This window comes from Elephas maximus, chromosome 1 (genome assembly GCF_024166365.1).
Source record: "Elephas maximus indicus isolate mEleMax1 chromosome 1, mEleMax1 primary haplotype, whole genome shotgun sequence".
Lineage (NCBI taxonomy): Eukaryota > Metazoa > Chordata > Mammalia > Proboscidea > Elephantidae > Elephas > Elephas maximus.
In genome coordinates, this window is record NC_064819.1 from 238210171 (window position 1) to 238233922 (window position 23752).

Sequence of the window (23752 nt, forward strand, 5' to 3'; positions counted from 1 at the left end):
GTCTTAGGAAAAAGGTTTCTGTGGATTGTAGATGAGAACCTCCTGGTTACTAGAAAGGGGTTAGTGTTTTTGAAAATCCATTGATCTGTGTTCTGGAAGCACATAAGATGGCAGCTGATATTATGTGGATTGGCTGAGAAAGACCAGTTTCAGATCCTACAAAGCCAAGGCTAGGGATTGAATCAAAGTCACTGTCCCTTCCCCTCTAGTCAGCCAGTCCCAACCCCTTGGCCCCACTGCATACACTTTCCATTTAAAAATCAGAGGTTGATCAAATCAATGCATTTTGCTAGGAGCTTCCAGGCAGACAAGACAAAAAGGGAAACCTTGGAGGATAATTAATTCTTATCGCCTAACAAAAGAATCCTGTGGGAACCCATATGAGGAGAAAGCAAATCCCAATTTCATTTCCCATCCAGACTTAGGAAGAAAAAGACTTATGAACACCAATTTTCCATGGTCTTATTTAAAGCAGGTTTTTCAAAATAATATTTAAAAGATGCTACACTATTCTCAGCCTTAACTGCAGGCCTTCACTGTCAGAATTCCAGCAAACTAAATCCACCGTTTGGTCTGATCAAGTTACGGTCTTGTGTTATGCGAGAGACAAGAAGGAATTTGGGATTTAGTTAAGTCATTGAGGAGCCCTGGGTGCTGCAAATGGTGACTCTCTTCTCAGTTTACTTTGTTCCCGTCTCCAGCAAATATCTCTTCTTCAGTGCTAGTCTTTCTTTAAACGCATCCCTTTCCTTGGATCTGGAGCAGTCCTACCCAGTGAAACTTCCTGTGATCATGGGGACAGGCCACTTCTGCACCAGTCCATAGAAGCCACTTGGCACATGGGGCTGCTAAGCACTAGAGACATGGCTGCGTGACCAGGACACTGTGATTCTAATTCATTTTCATTCTAATTCATTTAAGTTTAAACTACAACAGCCGTAGGTGGGCCAGTGGACCTTAAAAAGACAGAGCAGAGTAGAATTCTTCTTTATTGGCTTCTAAGCTGGAATCTAATTTGATATATCTGTGTGTGTTTATGTGCGTATGTGCTCGTGTGTGTGTATATGTGCTTAGGTATGTCTGTATCCATGTAGGTATTTGTTGTATGTGTGTGGTAGGTATGTGTATACATGTGTGTATGTGTGTGACGTATGTGTGTACATGTGCTTATGTGTACACCTACTCCTTACTTATTGACTATCTCATTATCTGACATTTTGCATTTGTAACAATGGTAAAAAATCTACTATCTGACCATTTTGTGCATTAATGATGTACATCCGGCAGTAATGAACGCTGAGGTGTGAGGTGAGAATAACACTGGCTGTGATGGTTAAGGTTATGTGTCAACTTGGCTGGGCTCAATGGTTTGGAAGTTATGTAATGATGTAACTTGGCAGCTATATAATGATGTAGTCATCTTACATTTTTGTGATCTGATGTGGTCTTCCTCCGTTTTCATATAATGTCAATTTTTCCGTAAGGACCTAGTGTTGGGAACCTAACCATGTTGGTAAGTGAGGAGTGGGTGTAGGTTATGTACATTTGTTTATGTGTGTGTGTTGTGTACGTATGTGTATATGTGTGTTTGTGTTTCTGTTTTGGGTATTTGTGTGTGTGTATGTATATTTGTGTGCTGTGTTTTTGTGTATGTGTGTGTTCATGTGTGTGTTTTTTGTGTATATGTGTGTTTATATTTGTGTTTATGGGTATTTGTGCATGTATGTGTATATTTTTATGCTCTGTTCTTGTGTATGTGTGTACGTATGTTTTTTGAGTATATGTGTACACGTGTGTTTATGGGTATTTGTGTGTATGTGTGTACGTGTATATTTATGTGCGTGTGCTTTTGTGTATGTGTGTGTTTGTGTGTATCTGTGTGTATATGTGCATGTATGGACTTGTGTATATGTGTATATTTGTGTGCATATGCTTTTGTGAATGTGTGTATATATTTGTGTGCGTGTGCTTTTGTGTGTGTGTTTGTGTGTGTGTGTGCATGCAGATTCCTCATGTCTCTTTTCCTTTAAAAGCCCTTGATAGAGGGAGAAGCAGTCTTTCCCCTGGGATGAAGGCTGGAAAGGGAAGGTCACAATTTTTCTCTTTATCCTGTAAGGATAAGAGAAAATCTACACCCGACTGTAAGACCATCACCATTTGCTGCTGCTAGGTCCCAGGAAACCTGTCCTATTGCCTGTTAAAAGCACAAGCCTCTCCATCCCCACCCCTGCCAGCTGTCGCCCACGTCCTGAGTGCATCTGTCTCATTGCCCACTCTTTCCTCGAAGCTCTTCCTTCACATGGCTTCTGGGCCACCACACCCCAGGTTCCCTGCCTCATGGTGCTCCTTATTCTCAGCCTCCCTGTGGTGTCTTCTCTTTAAGATTCAACCAACTGGAACAACCTGGGCGCCTCCCAGGCCCTACTGTTACTCCACTCTCCAGGTGATCTCAACCAGCCCACAACGGCAAATACCTCACACCTTCTACGACCCCAACTCCCATCTGTCCCTTAGCCCCAAACCAAGCATCTCACCATCTACTCCACGAAAACTTTGATCATATAAGGGCTTCTCTCTCTTAAAAAAACATGTCTAAAATACCCCTCTTAGTTCCCCACTTCTCAACCTTGCATCTTCTTCATTCCCCCACATCTTCGGACGTAGATTCCCAGGTACTTCATTTAGCAGTTAACAGCATCCAGTAGAAATAACATAGATTATTCTGGCATTGACGATGCCCTTGCTTTTTAGTGAGTAAGGGTGTTATTCTTCATTGTCATATTCAATTGCTAATTTGGCCCTGGTCTTTTTATCAAAGTGTCTGACCTAACTTCAAAAGTAGGATAGTTGGGAATAAACCCCTAAACTGAATCCGAAGAGAAGGAGGAAAAAAAAAAAAAGCACGACGCTAAGAAACCACACCCATATTCTCAGAGCTTTGTTTTCCTTTACTGCCAATGAAGGGTACTCAGTGCTCATTTCTTCCCCAGCCCTGGACCGTTTTCTTGGCCACTTTGTCCCTGAAGTCTCATCTCAAAGAGGAGACAGGATGCCAGGGAAGGGCAGGAATGTCTTCTAGGGGTGGGCTTTCCCAACAAGGTATTGCTTACCTGCTGCGTTGCAAGAGTCCGGAGTACCTTCCACGGGGTCTTTGCTCATCTGCTCCCTGGAGTCCGTCCTGCCCCTCAGTGTCCGCAGAGCTGATCCTCCGCTCCCTCCTTTAAGTGTGAAGGGGGGGCAGCTGGCTGGAGAGAACAAGGACACCATGTTAATATCAGCCACTCACAAACGCCGTCATACTCGGGACAGGGGTCTCCCCAAACTTTCCAATCCTGAATAGGTTATTTACAGAGGGAAATCTAGTATGAGGAGGGCCCCTTCATGTTGGGGCCCCTTTGGCACCATTACAGATGGCATCACTACAGACTAAGACAGGCTAGGAAGAAAGGTCTGGCCATCCACCTCTGAAAATCGACCAATGTAAACCCCATGGATGGATCACAACAGAATACTGTCTGAAACAGTGCTGGAAGATAAGCCCCTGATGTTAGAAGGCACTCAAAATACACAGGGGCTGCAACACCAGACTAAAGCATACCAATGTTGGTGAAGATGGTGCAGGACCGGGCAACATTTTGTTCTGTTGCACGTAGGACATCATGAGTCTGAGTCCTGCAATCAGAGTCACCACAAGCTTATGAAGCCCCTCGTGCAGATTGGGAAGAGGGGCTCCTTCTCTGGGCAGGAGCAGTTGCACAAGGCAAACGTGGTCAGCTGAGGGCAGAAGGGCTGAGGAGCAGCCCCCCTCCCCTCCTCAACCAGCCTGCCTTACACCGAGCCCAGTGGGAAGCGGCGAGCAACAGCCCTGCTCTGAAAGCACACAATGTGATTAACACAGTGAGAGATGAACAAAGAATTAAACAATCAAAACCCATCCCTGTCAAGTCAATTCCTACTCATAGTGACTCTGTAGGACAGAGAAGAACTGCCCCATAGGGTTTCCAAAGCTGTAATCTTTTCAGAAGCTGACTGCCACATTTTTTTCTGAGGAGCAGCTGGTGGGTTTGAACTGCCAACCTTTTGGTCAGCAACCGAGCACTTAACCACTGCACCACCAGGGCTCCTCGATTAAAGAATAAGACCAAGGAAAACCAATCTTAAATTCTTCTAAGATCAAGTCTCAAAACATAAAAATGTCCTGGAGGCATTTTTAACCTCCAGGTTTGAATGTGGAGTATATAGAATGATATATTGCACAATGACAATTATATATATAACTGAATAACAAAAATATGCAATGACTGAGATTAACAACAATCAGCCTAACCTCCTGAAAAAACATCCTTGAATAATGCAGGCTTGGTGGGCCCAGACAAACTGCTGTTGTTAGGAAGTAAGGCATAGCATGGTGCCAAGGGTCAGGAAATTCGAATGCCATTTTAGAATGGAGGAATACAAGCCTAATATCTAGAACCAGAACAAATACAAGTCCAGCTACACTTTGCTCTGGTCAGGCCACATGGGCAAGATTGCTTTCAATCCCAGCATCCTCATAGTTTAAGGTGGTCACTGATTGTGCCCAAAGAGGAGGCTCATAAGGTTCATGGACTTGGAAGTCACTTTAAATAAGTAAGAATCTTTGTCACGGCAAAGAGAAATTACATGGAGAGTATGCCTGGGTCGTTATTTATAAAAACTCCTCAAAATTAATACTGGCATTAAAAAAAAAAGCTGCCGTCAATTTAATTCTGAATCATGGTGACCCCACGTGTTACAGAGTAGAACTGTGCTCTACAGGGTTTTCTTGGTGGTAATCTTTATGGGGTGGCCGTGAGTTGGAACTGACTTGAAGGCGACTTTATGAAAGCAGATCAACAGGCCTTTCTTTCAGGCTGCCACGGCATGCATTTGAACCACCAACCTTTAGATCAGTAGTTGAGCACAAACTGTGCATCCAGGGACCTTAAGAATGGCATACAGACAGTAATATACTAGGCATTTTTTAAAATTAACCATACCATACCGTATCTCTTGCCGTCGAGTCAATTCCGACTCATAGCAAACCTATAGGACAGAGTAGAACTGCACCGTAATGTGTCCAAGGAGTGGCTGGTGGATACGAACTGCCAAACTTTTGGTTAGCAGCTGAGCTCTTAATCACTGCACCACCAGGGCTCCATGTTGTTCTTGTTATTAGGTGCCACTGAGTCGGTACTGACTCATAGTGACCCAGTGTACGACAGAACGAAACACTGCCCAGTCCTGTGCCATCTTCACAATCATTGCTGTACTTGAGCCCATTGTTGCAGTGTCAGTTCATCTCTTTGAGGGTCTTCCCCTTTTTTGCTGACCCTTCACTTTACCAAGCGTGATGTCCTTCTCCAGGGCCTAGTCCCTCCTGATAACATGCCCAAAATAGGTGAAGTCTTACCATCCTTGCTTCTAAGGAGCATTCTAGCTGTACTTCTTCCAAGACAGATTTGTTCATTCTTCTGGCAGTCCACGGTATAGCCAATACTCTTCTTCGACACCATAAACCAAAGTCATCAGTTCTTCCTTCTTCCTTATTCACTGTCCAGCATTCACATGCCTATGAGGTGACTGAAAACACCATGGTTTGGGTCAGGCACACCTTAGTTCTCAAAGTGACATCTTTGTTTTCAACATTTTAAAGAGGTCTTTTTTTGCAGCAGTTTTGCCCAGTGCCATGTGTCTTTTGATTCTTTGATTGCTGCTTCCATGGGTGTTGATTGTGGATCCAAGAAAAATGAAATCCTTGACAATTTCAATCTTTTCCCTGTTTACCATGATGTTGCTTATTGGTCCCGTTGTGAGGATTTTTGTTCTCTTTATGTTGAGGTGTAATCCATACAGAAGGCTGTGGTCTTTGATCTTCATTAATTAGTGCTTCAAGTCCTCTTCACTTTCAGGAAGCCAGGTAGTGTCATCTGCATAACACAGGTTGTTAATGAGTCTTCCTCCAACCCTGTTTCTTGGATTATTTGCTCAGCATACAGATTGAATAAGTGTGGTGAAAGGACACAACCCTGATGCACACATTTCTTGACCTTAAACCACACACTATCCCTTTGTTCTCTTAGAATAAGTGCCTGTTGATCTATGTACAGTTTTCTCATGAACATAATTAACTGTTCTGGAATTCCCATTCTTCACAAAGTAATCTATAACTTGCTATGATCCACATAGTCAAATGCTTTGCATAGTCAATAAAACCCAGGCAAACACCTTTCTGGTATTCTCTGCTTTCAGCCATGATCCATCTGATGTCAACAATGATATCCCTTGTTCCTCATCCTCTTCTGAATCTGGCTTGAATTTGTGGCAGTTCCCTGTCAATGTACTGATGCAAGTGCTTTTGAATGATCTTCAGCAAAATTTTACTTGTGTGTGTGTGTGATATTAATTATATCGTTCGATAATTTCTGCATTCTGTTGGATCATCTTTCTTTGGAATGGGTACAAATATGAATCTCTTTCAGTCGGTTGGTCAGTTAACTGTCTTCCAAATTTCTTGGCATAGGCAAGTGAGCACTTCCAGTGCTGCATCTGTTTGTTGAAACATCCCAATTGGCATTCCACCAGTTCCTAGAGCCTTGTTTTTCACCAATGCCTTTTTTTTTTTTTTCAGTGTAGCTTGGACCTCTTCCTTCAGTACCATTGGTTTCTGATCATGTGCTACCTCCTGAAATGATTGAATTTTGACAAATTGTTTTTGGTACAGTGACTGTGTATTTCTCCCATCTTCTTTTGATGCTTCCTGCATCATTTAATATTCTCCCTACAGAATCCTTCACTATTGCAGCTTGAGGCTTGAATTTTTTCTTCAGTTCTTTCAGCCTGAGAAATGCTGAGAATGTTCTTCTCTTTTGGTTTTCTAACTCCAGGTATTTGCACATTTCGTTACAGTACCTTACTTTGTCTTCTCGAGCTGACCTTTGAAACCTTCTGTTCAGTTCTTTTACTTCATTGTTTCTTCCTTTTGCTTTAGCTGCTCGACATCCCAGAGCAAGTTTTAGCATCTCCCCTGACATCCATCTTGGTCTTTTCTTTCTTTCCTCTCTTTTAATGACCTCTTGCTTTCTTCATGTGTGATGTCCTTGATATCATTCCACAACTTGTCTGGTCTTTGGTCATTACCGTTCAATGCGTCAAATCTATTTTTGAGATGGCCTCTAAATTCAGGTGGGATATACTCAAAGTTGTACTTGTGGCTCTCATGGACCACCATGTGTCAGTTTGTCATACCGCTGTGGTTTGCATGTTGCTATGGTACTGAATGCTTTGCCTCTGGTATTTCAGATACCAGCAGGGTCTCCCTTGGTGGACAGGTTTCAGCTAAGTTTCCAGACTAAGATAGACTAGGAAGAGGGATCTGGCAGTCTTCTTCTGAAATAATTGGCCAGTGAAAATTTTATGAATAGGGCTCCATGGTTAGAGAAAGTGATATAGTGATAGAGGTTTTTCTGATTACAAAGGACTTTATATTTCAAACTGAGCTATTCAAAATTAAAAATGGTGCAAGCACTGTTAAGATTTAAACTGGGCCCTGGGGGGTACAAATGGTTAAAAGCTCAGCTGCTAACTGAAAGGTTAGAAGTTGGAGACCAGCCATCAGGGATTCCGCCCCTGAGCCCTAAGTTTAAAAAGTTTTTTAAAAAATACACTTCAAAAATATTTGATTTGGGTATTTGGCAAAGAAAGATTCCATCTCTAATCCATTACTTCTTATCTTGACAAAAACTGTATTGCTCTGTATTTACTTCAAGGTAAATGATATTTGGGGTATAAATGAAGACCCAAGAGAATTCCCGATGAAGGACAGTGGGCTGGAATTTCCTCAGCTGCCCAGACATCTTCTTTGTCATTCCTCATACTTTCTGTCCACAGTCTAAGTGCCTTTAGGGACTGGAACATCCTAAGTGGCTCCAGTTCCATCCGTGGTCCACAACGAACTGAACAGCAATGGGGTCCAGATGCTTTTCCTGGTAAACACGTCATTCATAGGAAAAGCAAACAAAAGAAGGATATTCACTGCCCTCCCCGAAGATGCTCATCCTCACGGGAGAGGCCTTTGTGTCTTTGCACCCATAAGTGAGCAATTCTCACACCTGGGTTCACTGGCTGTTCAAATATCACCCATCAAATATGTTTTTTGTTCTCTTTCTTTCAATTAATTCATTGATTGTAATTTTTAAATGGCATAAAGGGAAAATATGTGCATATTAAAAAAAAAATGTCTGATATTTCAATTAAGAGAAACTAATGGAGCCCTGGTGGTGCAATTGTTAAGAGCTTGGCCACCAACCAAAAGGTCAGCAGTTTGAATCCACCAGCCACTCCTTGGAATCACCATGGGGCAGTTCTATTCTGTCACATAGGGTCGCTATGAGATGGAATTGACTCAACAGCAACATGTTTGGTCTTTAGGTTTTGGAAGGGAGCCCTGGTGGCACAGGGGTTAAGAGCTTGGCTGCTAACTGAAAGGTCAGCAGTCTGAATCCACCAGCTGCTCCTTGAAAACCATATGGGGCAGTTCTACTGTGTCCTATAGGGTTGCTGTGAGTTGGAATTGACTTGACAGCAATGAGTTTGTTTGTTTGTTTTTTGGTAGTGGAGCCCTGGTGGCACAGTGGTTAAAGTGCTCAGCTGCTAACTGAAAACTTGGCAGTTCAAACCACCAGCTGCTCCTCAGGAGAAAGAAGTGGCAGTCTGCTTCCATAAAGATTAAAAAACAGAAACCAAACTCACTGCCACCGAGTCGATTCCAACTCATAGCGAGCCTATAGGATAGAGACCTTCCTCATAGAGTTTCCAAGGAGCAGCTGGTGGATTCAAACTGCTGACCTTTTATGGTTAGCAGCTTAGCTCGTAACCACTATGCAACCTGGGCTTCTTTGGAAACCCTATGGGACAGTTCTACTCTGTCCTATAGGGTTGCTATGAGTTGAAATCCACTTGATGGCAGTAGGTTTGGTTGGGTTTCTTAATTAGGAGCCGTAGTAGTGCAATGGTTAAAGCACTCAGCTGCTAACCAAAAGGTCAGTGGTTCAAACCCACTGACTGTTTCTCAGGAGAAAGATGTGCCAGTCTGCTTCCATAAAGATTACAGCCTTGGAAATGGTAGTGGGTTTGGTTGGTCTTGGGAGGCTTTAACAAAATTCTTGAAGATGCTAAAAAGTTCTTCTGAGAAACAGTACCAGGTAAGGTAAGATAGGTATTACAGTCTTGTTGTATTTAGTACAAATCGTAAGTGCTAACATTATACACTGCATGGTGTTACACTGTTTGCTAAACCTAGGAATTCCAAGGCGACTCCTTATGTGAGCACCAAACCACACATTTGTATATTTATTCAATCAAACCAAAAAAACCAAACCCATAGCCATGGAGTCAATTCCTACTCATTGCAACCCTACAGGACAGGATAGAACTGCCCATATGGTTTCCAAGAAGCATCTGGTGAATTTGAACTGCCAACCATTAGCAGCCTGAACTCTTAACCACTGCACCGCCAGGGCTCCGTATTTAAGCAAAGATGTATTTTTCCAAAATGTTTTCAAATGTTAAAGAACTATAATTCTACTTGATTAACCTCTTGCTAAAGGAGACTGGATGGTATAATCCGTTTTTGATAGGTTACTAACCTAAAAGTTGGCAGTTCGAACCTACCCCGCAGTTTAGCAGAAGAGATGACTTGGCAAGGTACTTCTGAAAAACTAAAATCAAAAAACAAAAACCATTGCCGTGGAGTTGATTCTGACTCATATCAACCCGACAGGACAGAATAGAACTGCCCCATAGGGTTTCCAAGGCTGTAATCTTTATGGAAGCAGACTGCCACATCTTTCTCTCACAGAGTGGCTGGTGGGTTTGAACCCCTAAACTTTCAGTCAGCAGCCAAGCACTTAACCACTGTGCCACCAGGGCTCCTTCTGTAAAGACTACAGCCAAAATAACTCTATGGAGCAGTTCTACATGGGGGTCACCATAAGTTGGAAGTAGGCTGTACGGTGGCTAATAACAACAAAAACCTCATCCTAATATTAGAAAATGTTATGGAAATCTATTTGCAACCCATGTCCAGGGCTGTGTTATAATGCCAACAAGGTGGGTTTCCTCTACTACATTCTACATTTTCTTGGAAAATAGAAGGTGGTCCTCTTTAACCTAGCTCTGCCGGACGGACCAAGCAGTGTTTCATTCTATTGTAAAAAGGCTGGCTATGAGTCAGAACTGACTGGATGGCACCTAACAACAACAAAAGCACCGTACATTTATGATAAGACACATTCTAGAAAGCTATTTTTAACTTTTATTCATGCCAGATTGGTACCAGATAAGGTACTTGTAAAATCTGGTATGATGTTTTTGGCTGCATCATGGAGACCCCATGCACAATAGAAGGGAACAACCCCTGGTCCTGAACCATTCCCATGATCAGTTGCAGATGGGTTTCACTGGTTGATATTCAGAAGTAGATTGTCAGGCCTTTCTTCCTAGTCTTAGTCTGGAAGCTCCACTGAAATCTCTTTAGCATCATAGTAACACGCAGTCTTCACTGACAAATGGGTGGTGGCTGAGCATGACATGCATTGGCCGGGAATCAAACCTGGGTCTCCTGCATGGAAGGTGAGAATTCTATCACTGAATCATCACTGCCACCAAATTCTAGTATAGACATGCATATAAATACATACAAACATTAGAGTCTTTACTTCCCCCGAGCACTCTAAAAAATCAAGCTAGCATCACGGTACACCTTTCGGGTAAAACAATACGGAGGTCTATTGATCTTATGAATCCTTTTATACAATTTGTTCCAAATATACACATACTTGGTGCACCCAGAAGCTCAATGTGAACTCTGTTTTTGTCTGAATTCAACATAATAATAATCTCATTCAACTATCTATATGGGATCAAACTGACAATAGCAACTCAAAAGGTTAGAAAGGAAGCTTAGGAAGCAGTTTATGTTAATGAGCGAGGAACAACTCAGAAATGGAGGGTGAGAATCGTTGCACAGCTCGAAGGCTGTAATCAATGTCACTGAATTGTACACGTGGAAATGGTTGAACTGGTGTATGGTTTGCTGTGTATATTTTCAACAACAACAAAAGTGAATGAAATAAATTATTTCAAAAAAGAAAATAAGTAAAATAAAAGGAAACAACTGTAAAACTATACTAATCTCATTCAAATCAATATAACCACGATTGGAACCCATGCCTGGGACACTGTTTGAGTTAGGGTCTGGAACAAGCGTTAGGTCCTGGCCTGGGACTCCAGGTCATTTACAATCTAGTTGGGACATGAGACAAATACACAACTAATTACTCGAACACGCAGCTGGTGGAAGCCACCACGACGACTGAACTGTGGAGGTCCAGGAGACGGGGGAGGTTCCTGCAGACAAGGCTAGGAAACTCTGACTTGGATGGTGGTTGAAATCCCGAGATTTACATGGCAAAGCAGATCATTTCCTGCTGCTGCTTTGGGTCCTTCTTCCCTTGCTTTCCCTCTCCTTCTGTCATAGGCTCGGGAGAGTGCTTGTCATACGCTTATAAAGATCTCCAAGACCTTGTGGCTTATGACATGACACTTGCTAGAGGAACACTGTGGTGTTGCTGTGTTATTTCACAACAATTCCCCCTGCTGGTACGGGGAGAGGGGTTTGCTCAGGATTACACAGCCAGGAGGTAGAAAAGCTGGGATTCCAACTCCTATCTGTCACGCTCCAAAGCCCATGTTCAACGGGGCAAATTCTGAACCTCAAAGGGCTGAAAATGGAGCGCGTTTTGCTGCCCAGTGGCTTCCTGGAATTCCTGCTTCAGAAACAGCAGGGGACGACCCGCCCCGGCCTTGCCCCTTTCTGAGAAGCAAAGCAGGACAGGATTTGCAAGGATCTCCTTCTGAACGCTCTTTGTTTACACCACAAATGCTGCTTCTGATTAATGAATAACCTCAGACTGGCTATTGGAATGTTTTAAAGACAATTTTGAAGGTGTGGGGAGAAACACGGAATGAAGCAAAGGTCTGATGATTTCTTTATTTTCTCTTGAAGATCAGTCTGAATTTTATCCAAATAACGCAGTCCCTGTGAGAGATGCTGAAAAAGAAGCACTTCCTCTCACTGAGAAGTGCATGCTGAGGTAGGTAAGCTGTTACAGAATCATGGTTTCAGGGTTTTTACTGTGTGCTACGTACTTAACGTTTGCAGCATGCCACACACCAAATTAAGATAACAAGATTAAATATTAGCCATTAAACTGTTGCTGTTGTTGAGTACCATCGAGTTGATTCTGATTCATCACGACCCCATGTGACACAGCGGAGCGGCCCAATAGGGTTTCCTAGGCTGTAATCTTTACAGAAGCCGATCACAAAGTCTTTCTTCAATAGAGCCTCTGGGTGGATTCAAACCGCCAACCTTTCAGTTAGCAGCCAAGTGATTAACCAAACTACTATATATAATTTGCTTTTATTTTTATACATAGTCAGGTTTTCACAATGGGAAGGTTTTATGCTGGGAGTCTTGGAGACACACCACAAAAAACTGGAACTTTTATCTAAATGCAGAGAATTGCAGATGCTAGATTTGAAAATATATTAGAAGTCACCTAGTTTAACCTCCCAGGGGCCTAGGTTTTTCATCTACAAAATGAGATTATAAAATCTCTCCCACTCTCCGCAGCTCCATTTTGAGTCTAAAAGGAATGTCACAGATGCGATGTGTGGTGAGATAATTAGAAGACTATATAAACGCAACCCCCATGTGTCGGTCAGTTTGTCGTACAGTGGGGGCTTGCGTATTGCTGTGATGCTGGAAGCTATGTCACCGGTATTCAGATACCAGCAAGGTAACCCATGGAGGACAGGTTTCAGCTGAGCTTCCAGACTAAGATGGACTAGGAAGAAGGACCCAGCAGTCTACTTCTGAAATGCATTAGCCCATGAAAACCTTATGAATAGCAGCAGAACATTGTCTGATACAGTGCTAGAAGATGAGCCTCCCAGGTTGGAAGGTACTCAAAAGACAACTGGGGAAAAGCTGCCTCCTCAAAGTAGAGTCGACCTTAATGAAGTGGATGGAGTACAGCTTCCAGGACCTTCATTTGCTGATATGGAATGACTCAAAATGAGAAGAAACAGCTGCAAACATCCATTAATAATTAGAACCTGGAATGTACGAAGTATGAATCTAGGAAAATTAGAAATCATCAAAAATGAAATGGAACACATAAACATCGATATCCTAGGCATTAGTGAGCTGAAATGGACTGGTATTGGCCATTTTGAATCAGACAATCATATACTCTACCATGCTGGGAATGACAACTTGAAGAGGAATGGTGTTGCATTCATCGTCAAAAAGAACGTTTCAAGATCTATCCTGAAGTACAACACTGTCAGTGATAAGATAATATCCTTACCCCTACAAGGAAGACCAGTTAATACGACTATTATTCAAATTTATGAACCAACCACTAGGGCCAAAAAGGAAGAAATAGAAGATTTTTATCAGCTGCTACAGTCTAAAATTGAACATGCAATCAAGATGCATTGATAATTACTGGCGATTGGAATGCAAAAGTTGGAAACAAAGAAGAAGGATCAGTAGTTGGAAAATATGGCCTTGGTGACAGAAACAATGCCAGAGATGGAATGATAGAATTTTGCAAGGTCAACGACTTCTTCGTTGCAAATACCTTCTTTCACCAACATAAACGGTGACTATACACATGGGCTTCGCCAGATGGAACACACAGAAATCAAATTGACTAAATCTGTGGAAAGAGACGATGGAAAAGCTCAATATCATCAGTCAGAACAAGGCCAGGGGCCAACTGTGGAACAGACCATCAATTGCTCATATGCAAGTTCAAGCTGAAACTGAAGAAAATCAGAGCAAGTCCACGAGAGCCAAAATATGACCTTCAGTATATCCCACCTGAATTTAGAGACCATCTCAAGAATAGAGTTGATGCATTGAACACTAGTGACCGCAGACCAGACAAGTTGTGGAATGACATCAAGGACATCATCCATGAAGAAAGCAAGAGGTCACTGAAAAGACAGAAAAGAAAGAAAAGACCAAGATGGATGTCCGAGGAGATTCTGAAACTTGCTCTTGAGCATCGAGCAGCTAAAGCAAAAGGAAGAATTGATGAAGTAAAAGAACTGAACACAAGATTTCAAAGGGCCTCTCGAGAAGACGAAGTAAAGTATTATAATGACATGTGCAAAGAGCTGGAGATGGAAAACCAAAAGGGAAGAACACACTCGGCATTTCTCAAGCTGAAAGAACCAAAGAAAAAATTCAAGCCTCGTGTTGCAATAGTGAAGGATTCCATAGGGAAAATATTAAATGATGCAGGAAGCATCAAAAGAAGATGGAAGGTTGGGCGGAGCCAAGATGGCGGAATAGACAGACGCTTCCGTCCAGCCCTCTTTACAACAAGGACCCAAAAAAACAAGTGAAACGAGTATATTTGTGACAAGCTGCAAGCCCTGAGCATCAAAGGCAAGCTTAGACAGTGCACTGAGGGTCAAGGGAAGGAAGAGACTGTTCAGAAGCGGAGAGGAGTTGCCGGACCTGAATAGCGGGGAGGCCTCAGGCACCATTCCTGGAATGGTGGCTGCGGCAGCAGCAGCGGGCTGGTCCTAGCTTTCGGCCGCAGTTTCCTTAGGGAGAAGCAGCAGCAACACAGCCCACTCACACCTCCGGAACCTGAGGAAAATAGCCCACTCTCCGCAAAAGCTAAGTACTTGTGTATATTTTACTGCGCCCCACCCCCACCCCCAACCCAGCTTCAGCGGCTGAATCCCTAGGCCTCAGATAGACCCTGATGAGTGCCTGGAGCCGTCCTCGAGCCTTGGGGAAGGAAAAAATTTCCAACTGGGAGGAACAGATAATTTGCTAGCTCCATTAACTGGGGAGCTCAGGACAGCACTGGCTCCTGTCCAGGCATAAACCATCTGTGGACCTTGAGCACTTTCCCTTCTGCATGGACCTGTGTGGGCCTGTTTCGGGAGAATAGACCCTTGTTGACAAACTCCAACCATTTCAGCAGTGCGGTGAAGAGGTGGGTGTTTGACGTTTGACATTGCTTTGCCTATTAAATAAGGTCCTCACCTACTCATATCAGGGACCTAAGGACTGGTGGCTCTACTTGGGTCACCCAGCCACCCGCAACAGGGGACCAGGGATAACTGGTACCTCCCAGTCTTTACAAAAAAATCTTTGGGTGCCCATGGTCCCTCTGAAGAGCCCACCCACCAGCATGCTCTAGGGAACAGAGAATCCTTTTCCTCAGAGACACTTGGGGGTCCGTTCTCAGCCCCCTGCCTTGTTCAGGGCGTGACCCCCTGCTGCAATCAGATACTGGTATATACGCCAATCACCCCTGCCCCTCTAAGACTGTAGGACAAAGCCTGTACCACAGACTTGATATCAGCTACCTGGAAACCTGAGCAGAATTCATACAAGAAAACCAAATGGACTCCTAGACTGATATACCTGATAAAAGCTCTAGCCAGCTGGGGACAGGACACCAGAGCTCCAAAGGTGAAAATAATCAAGCTAGCTCACTCAAGCAACCCATAGGGATATACCAAAACAAAACAAAGCTAGCAGCTACGACACAGTAAGCAAGCATAAACTAATACAATAACTTATAGATGGCTCAGAGACAACAGTCAATATCAAGTCACATAAAGAAACAGGCCACGATCACCTCAACAGACTTTCAAAACAAAGAATCCAGGGATCTTTTAGATGAAAGTGCATTCCTGGAATTATCAGAGGCAGAATACAAAAGTTTAATATACAGAACCCTTCAAGACATCAGGAAGGAAATGAGGCAATACACAGAACAAGCTAAGGAACGCACAGATAAAGCAACTGAAGAACTCAGAAAGATTATTCAGGAACATAATGAAAAGTTTAATAAGCTGGAAAAATCCATAGACAGACAGCAATCAGAAATTCAGAAGATTAACAATAAAATTATAGAATCAGATAACTCAATAGGAAGTCAGAGGAGCAGAATTGAGCAAGTAGAAGCTAGAATTTCTGAATTCGAAGATAAATCACTCGGCACTAATATATTTGAAGAAAAATCAGATAAAAGAATTTAAAAAAATGAAGAAACCATAAGACTCATGTGGGACTCTATCAAGAGAAATAACCTACGAGTGATTGGAGTACCAGAACAGGGAGGGATAACAGAAAATACACAGAGAATTGTTGAGGATTTGTTGGCAGAAAACTTCCCTGATATTGTGAAAGATGAGAAGATATCTATCCCAGATGCTCATTGAACTCCACATAAGGTAGATCTTAAAAGAAAGTCACCAAGACATATTATAATCAAGCTTGCCAAAACCAAAGATAAGGAGACAATTATAAGAGCAGCGAGGGATAAAGGAAAAGTCACCTACAAGGGAGAGCCAATAAGAATAAGCTCAGACTACTCGGCAGAAACCATGCAGGCAAGAAGGCAATGGGATGACTTATTTAAAAAATTGAAGGAAAAAAATTGCCTGCCAAGAATCATATATCCATCAAAACTGCCTCTTAAATACAAAGGTGAAATTAAGACATTTCCAGATAAACACAAGTTGAGGGAATTCGTAAAAACCAAACCAAAACTACAAGAAATACTAAAGGGAGTTCTTTGGTTAGAAAATCAATAATATCAGATATCGACCCAAGACTGGAACACTGGGCAGAGCAAGCAGAAGTCAACCCAGACAGGGAAATTAAAAAAAAAAAAGCAAGATTTTTTTAAAAAGCCCAACACAGGGTAACGGCGATGTTATTATACAAAAGAAGACAACATTAAAATAATAAAGAGGGACTAAGAAATGTAATCATACACCTTCCATACGGAGAGGAAGATATGGCGATACAAAGAAATAAAAGTTAGTTATAAATTTAGAAAAATAAGGGTAAATAATGAGGTAACCACAAAGGAGACAAACTATCCTACTCATCAAAATAAAGTACAACGGAAAAATACAGACTCAGCAGCAACAAAATCAACAAAAAATATGAGGAAGGGACAATATATAAAGAAAATCTACTCAGCACATAAAATCAAGTGGGAAAAAGAAGCTGTCAACATAAAAAAAAGGACTTCAATATGATAGCACTAAATTCATACCTATCCATAATTACCCTGAATGTAAATGGACTAAATGCACCAATAAAGAGACAGACAGTGGCAGAATGGAGTAAAAAACAAGATCCATCTATATGTTGCCTACAAGAGACACACCTTACACTTAGAGACACAAACAAACTAAAACTCAAAGGATGCAAAAAAGTATATCAAGCAAACAGCAATCAAAAAGAGCAGGAATGGCAATATTAATTTCTGACAAAATAGACTTTAAAGTTAAATCCATCAAAAAGGATAAGGAAGGACACTATATAATGATTAAAGGAACAATATACCAAGAAGATATAACCATATTAAATATTTATGCACCTAATGACAGGGCTGCAAGATACACAAAACAAACTCTACCAGCACTGAAACGTGAGATAGACAGCTCCACAATAATAGTAGGAGAGTTCAACACACCACTTTCAGTGAAGGACAGGGCATCCAGAAAGAAGCTCGGTAAAAACATGGAAGATCTAAATGGCACAATCAACTGACTTAACCTCATAGGCATATACAGAACACTCCACCCAGAAGCAGCCAAGTATACTTTCTCTTCTAGTGCACATGGAACATTCTCTAGAAGAGACCACATATTAAGTCATAAAGCAAGCCTTAGCAGAATCCAAAACATTGAAATATTACAAAGCATCTTCTCTGAGCATAAGGCCATAAAAGTGGAAATCAATAACAGGAAAAGCAGGGAAATGAAATCAAACACTTGGAAATTGAACAATACCTTGCTCAAAAAAGGCTGGATTATAGAAGACATTAAGGATGGAATAAAGAAATTCATAGAATCCAATGCGAATGAAAACACTTCCTATCAGAACCTTTGGGACACAGCAAAAGTGGTGCTCAGAGGCCAATTTATGTCAATAAATGCACACATCCATAAAGAAGAAAGGGCCAAAATCAAAGAACTATCCCTACAACTTGAAAAAATAGAAAAAGAGAGCAACAAAAGAAACCCACAGGCACTAGAAGAAAACAAATAATAAAAATTAGAGCTGAACTAATGAAATAGAAAACAATTGAAAGAATTAACAAGACCAAGAGCTGGTTTTTTAAAAACTCAACAAAATTGATAAACCATTGGCCAAACTGACAAAAGAAAAGCAGGATAGGAAGCAAATAACCCAAATAAGAAGTGAAATGGGCAATATTACAACAGACCCAACTGAAATTAAAAGAATCATATCAGATTACTATGAAAAACTATACTCAAACAAATTTGAAAACCTAGGAGAAATGGATGAATTCTTAGAAACACACTACCTACCTAACCTAACACAAACAGAGGTAGAACAACTAAATAGACCCATAACAAAAGAAGAGATTGGAAAGGTAATCAAAAAACTCCCAACCAAAAAAAAGCCCTGGTCCGGAGGGCTTCACTGCAGAGTTCTATCAAACTTTCAGAGAAGAGTTAACACCACTACTACTAAAGGTATTTCAGAGCGTAGAAAAGGATGGCATATTACCAAATTCATTCTATGAAGCCACCATATCCCTGATACCAAAACCAGGTAAAGACACCACAAGAAAAGAAAATTATAGACCTAGATCCCTCATGAGCTGGGTTTATCCCTCATGAATGTAGATGCAAAAATCCTCGACAAAATTCTAGCCAATAGAATTCAACAACATATCAAAAAAATAATTCACCATGAACAAGTGGGATTCATACCAGGTATGCAGGGATGGTTCGACATTACAAAAACAATTAATGTAATCCACCACATAAATAAAACAAAAGACGAGAATCACATGATTTTATCAATTGATGCAGAAAAGGCATTTAACAAAGTTCAACACACGTTCATGATAAAAACTCTCAGCAAAATAGGAATAGAAGGAAAATTTCTCAACATAATAAAGGGCACTTACACAAAGCCAACAGCCAACATCACCGTAAATGGAGAGAGCCTGAAAACATTCCCACTGAGATCGGGAACCAGACAAGGATGCCCTTTATGACCACTCTTATTCAACATTGTGCTGGAAGTTCTAGCCAGAGCAATTAGGCTAGATAAAGAAATAAAGGGCATCCAGATTGGTAAGAAAGAAGTAAAAGTATCTCTATTTGCAGAAGACATGATCTTATACACAGAAAACACTAAGGAATCCTCAAGAAAACTACTGAAACTAATAGAAGAGTTCAGCAGAGTATCGGGATACAAGATAAACATACAAAAATCAGTTGGATTCCTCTACACCAACAAAAAGAACATCGAAGAGGAAATCACCAAATCAATGCCATTTACAGTAATCCCCAAGAAGATAAAATATTTAGGAATAAATCTTACCAGAGATGTAAAAGACTTATACAAAAAAAAACTACAGTACACTTCTGTAAGAAACCAAAAGAGACTTACGTTTAAGTGGAAGAACATACCTTGCTCATGGATAGGAAGACTTAACATTATAAAATTGTCTATTCTACCAAAAGCAATCTATACATTTAATGCAATTCCAATCCAAATTCCAACGACATTCTTTAATGAGATGGAGAAACAAATCACCAATTTCATATGGAAGGGAAAGAGGCCCCAGATAAATAAGGCATTACTGAAAAAGAAGAACAAAGTAAGAGGTCTTACTTTACCTGATTTCAGAACCTATTTTACCGCCACAGTAGTCAAAACAGCTTGGTACTGGTACAACAACAGATACATGGATCAATGGAACAGAATTGAGAATTCAGACATAAATCCATCCGCATATGAGCAGCTGATATTTGACAAAGACTCCAAAACAGTGAGATGGGGAAAAGACAGTCTTTTTAACAAATGGTGCTGGCATAACCGGTTATCCATCTGCAAAAAAATGAAACAAGACCCATACCTCACTCCATGTACAATAAGTAATTCAATATGGATCAAAGACCTAAATATAAAATCTAAAACGATAAAGATCATGGAAGAAAAAATAGGGACAACGTTAGGAGCCCTAATATATGACATAAACAGTATAGAAAACATTATAAACAACATAGAAGAAAAACTAGATAACTGGGAGCTCCTAAAAACCAAACACTTATGCTCATCCAAAGACTTCACCAAAAGAGTAAAAAGATTACCTACAGACTGGGAAAAAGTTTTTAGCTATGACATTTCTGATCAGCGCCTGATCTCTAAAATCTACATAATATTGCAAAAACTCAACTGCAAAAAGACAACCCAATTAAAAAATGGGCAAAAGATATGAACAGACACTTCACTAAAGAAGACATTCAGGTAGCTAACAGATATATGAGGAAATGTTCACAATCATTAGCCATTAGAGAAATGCAGATCAAAACTACAATGAGATTTCATCTCACTCCAACAAGGCTGGCATTAATCCAAAAAACACAAAATAATAAATGCTGGAGAGGCCGTGGAGAGATTGGAACACTCCTACACTGCTGGTGGGAATGTCAAATGGTACAACCACTTTGGAAATCAATTTGGAGCTTCCTTAAAAAGCTAGAAATAGAACTACCATATGATCCAGCAATCCCACCCCTTGGAATATATCCTAGAGAAATAAGAGCCTTTACACGAACAGATATATGCACACCCATGTTTATTGTAGCACTGTTTACAATAGCAAAAACATGGAAGCAAACAAGGTGCCCATCAACAGATGAACGGATAAATAAATTATGGTATATTCAAATAAATTATGGTATATTCACACAATGGAATACTACCCATCGATAAAGAACAGTGAGGAATCTGTGAAACATTTCCTAACATGGAGGAACCTGGAAGGCATTATGCTGAGTGAAATTAGTCAGTTGCCAAAGGACAAATATTGTATAAGACCACTATTATAAGAACTTGAGAAATAATTTAAACTGAGAAGAAACATTCTTTTCTGGTTACGAGAGTGGGGAGGGAGGGAGGGTGGGAGAGGCGTATTCACTAATTACATAGTAGATAAGACCTACTTTAGGTGAAGGGAAAGACAGCACACAGTACAGGAGAGGTGAGCACAATTGGACTAAACCAAAACAAAGAGTTTTCCTGAATAAACTGAATGCTTCGAAGGCCAGCATAGCAGGGGCAGGGGTCTGGGGACCATGGTTTCAGGGGACATCTAAGTCAATTGGCATAATAAAATATATTAAGAAAACATTCTGCATCCCACTTTGAAGAGTGGCGTCTGGGGTCTTAAACGCTAGCAAGCAGCCATCTAAGATGCATCAATTGGTCTCAACCCACCTGGATCAAAGGAGAATGAAGAACACCAGGGACACAAGGTGATTAAGAGCCCAAGAGACAGAAAGGGCCACATGAAACAGCGACTACATCATCCCGAGACCAGAAGAACAAGATGGTGCCCCGCTACAACCGGTGACTTCCCTGACAGAGAACACAACAGAGAACCCTTGACGGAGCAGGAGAACAGTGGGATGCAGACCCCAAATTCTCATAAGACCAGACTTAATGGTCTGACTGAGACTGGAAGGGCCCCGGTGGTCATGGCCCCCAGACCTTCTGTTGCCCCAGGACAGGGACCATTCCCAAAGCCAACTCTTCAGACAGGGATTGGACTGGACAATGGGTTGGAGAGGGATGTTGGTGAGGAGTGAGCTTCTTGGATCAGGTGGACACTTGAGACTATGTTGGCATCTCCTGCCTGGAGGGGAGATGAGAGGGTGGAGGGGGTTAGAAGCTGGCGAAAAGGACACGAAAAGAGAGAGTTGAGGGAGAGTGCATGCTGTCTCATTGGGAGTGTGTAGCAAGGTGTATATGGGTTTTTGTGAGAGAGACTGACTTGATTTGTAAACTTTCACTTAAAGCACAATAAAAATTATTTTTTAAAAAAAGAAGATGGAAGGAATACACAGAGTCATTATACCAAAAAGAATTAGTGGATATTCAACCATTTCAAGCGGTGGCATATGATCAGGAACCGATGGTACTGAAGGAAGAAGTCTAAGCTGCTCTGAAGGCACTGGCGAAAAACAAGGCTCCAGGAATTGATGGAATATGAATTGAGACATCTCAACAAACAGCAGTAGCACTGGAGGTGCTCACTCGTCTATGCCAAGAAATATGGCAGCCAGCTTCCTGGCCAACTGACTGGAAGAGATCCATATTTATGCCTATTCCCTAGAAAGGTAATCCAACCGAATGTGGAAATTATAGAACAATATCGTTAATATCACACACAAGCAAAATTTTGCTGAAGATCATTCAAAAGCGGCTGCAGCAGTATATCGACAGGGAACTGCCAGAAATTCAGGCCGGTTTCAGAAGAGGATGTGGAACCAGGGATATCACTGTTGATGTCAGATGGATTCTGGCTGAAAGCAGAGAATACCAGAAGGATGTTTACCTGTATTTTATTGACTATGCAAAGGTATTCGACTGTGTGGATCATAACAAACTATGGATAACATTGCGAAGAATGGGAATTCCAGAACACTTAATTGTGCTCATGAGGAACCTTTACATGGACCAAGAGGCAGTTGTTCGGATAGAACAAGGGGATGCTGATTGGTTTAAAGTCCGGAAAGGTGTGCGTCAGGGTTGTATCCTTTCACCATACCTATTTAATCTGTATGCTAAAGAAATAATCCAAGAAGCTGGACTATATGAAGAAGAACGGGGCATCAGGATTGGAGGAAGACTCATTAACAACCTGCGTTACACAGATGACACAACCTTGTTTGCTGAAAGTGAAGAGGACTTGAAGCACTTACTAATGAAGATCAAAGACCACAGCCTTCAGTATGGTTTACACATCAACATGAAGAAAACAAAAATCCTCACAACTGGACCAATGAGCAACATCGTGATAAACGGAGAAAAGTTGTCAAGGATTTCATTTCACTTGGATCCACAATCAACAGCCACGGAAGCAGCAGTCAAGAAATCAAAAGACGCATTGCATTGGGCAAATCTGCTGCAAAGGACCTCTTCAAAGTGTTGAAGAGCAAAGATGTCAGTCACCCTGAGGACTAAGGTGCACCTGACCCAAACCATGGTATTTTCAATTGCATCATATGCATGTGAAAGCTGGACAATGAATAAGGAAGACTGAAGAAGAGCTGACGCCTTTGAATTGTTGTGTTGGAGAAGAATATTGAATATACCATGGACTGCCAAAAGAAGGAACAAATCTGTCTTGGAAGAATTGTGGCCAGAATGCTCCTTAGAAGCAAGGATGGCGAGACTGCGTCTTACATACTTTGGACATGTTGTCAGGAGGGATGAGTCCCTGGAGAAGGACATAATGCTTGGCAGAGTACAGGGTCAGTGGAAAAGAGGAAGACCCTCAAAGAGGTGGATTGACACAGTGGCTGCAACAATGAGCTCAGGCATAACAACCGTTGTGGGGATGGCGCAGGACCAGGCAGTGTTTCGTTCTGTTGTGCATAGGGTCGCTATGAGTCGGAACCGACTCGACGGCACCTAACAACAACACAACATAAAGCCAAAGTTAAGCTCTTCCTCCTGTTACCATTATTCTGGTAGACCAAGAGGTCGATAGCTAGACTGTTTTAGAGACCTCTGTCCTGATCAACTTGAAATAAGTAGTATTCTTTCTTGATACACTTGTGG

General features: G+C 41.5%; 1 protein-coding gene across 6 annotated transcripts in view; it reads right to left on the bottom strand.

Annotated features, from left to right (window-relative positions):
* Positions 1–23752, bottom strand: part of PDE10A (phosphodiesterase 10A) — a 745035-nt gene that overhangs the window by 426146 nt on the left and 295137 nt on the right. For all 6 annotated transcript variants that reach the window (XM_049905162.1, XM_049905144.1, XM_049905168.1 and 3 more), the window contains exon 2: positions 3111–3245. In XM_049905162.1, coding sequence (XP_049761119.1) covers positions 3111–3159 — 49 coding nt within the window. In that variant the 5' untranslated portion in view covers positions 3160–3245. The remainder of the gene's footprint in view (positions 1–3110; positions 3246–23752) is intronic.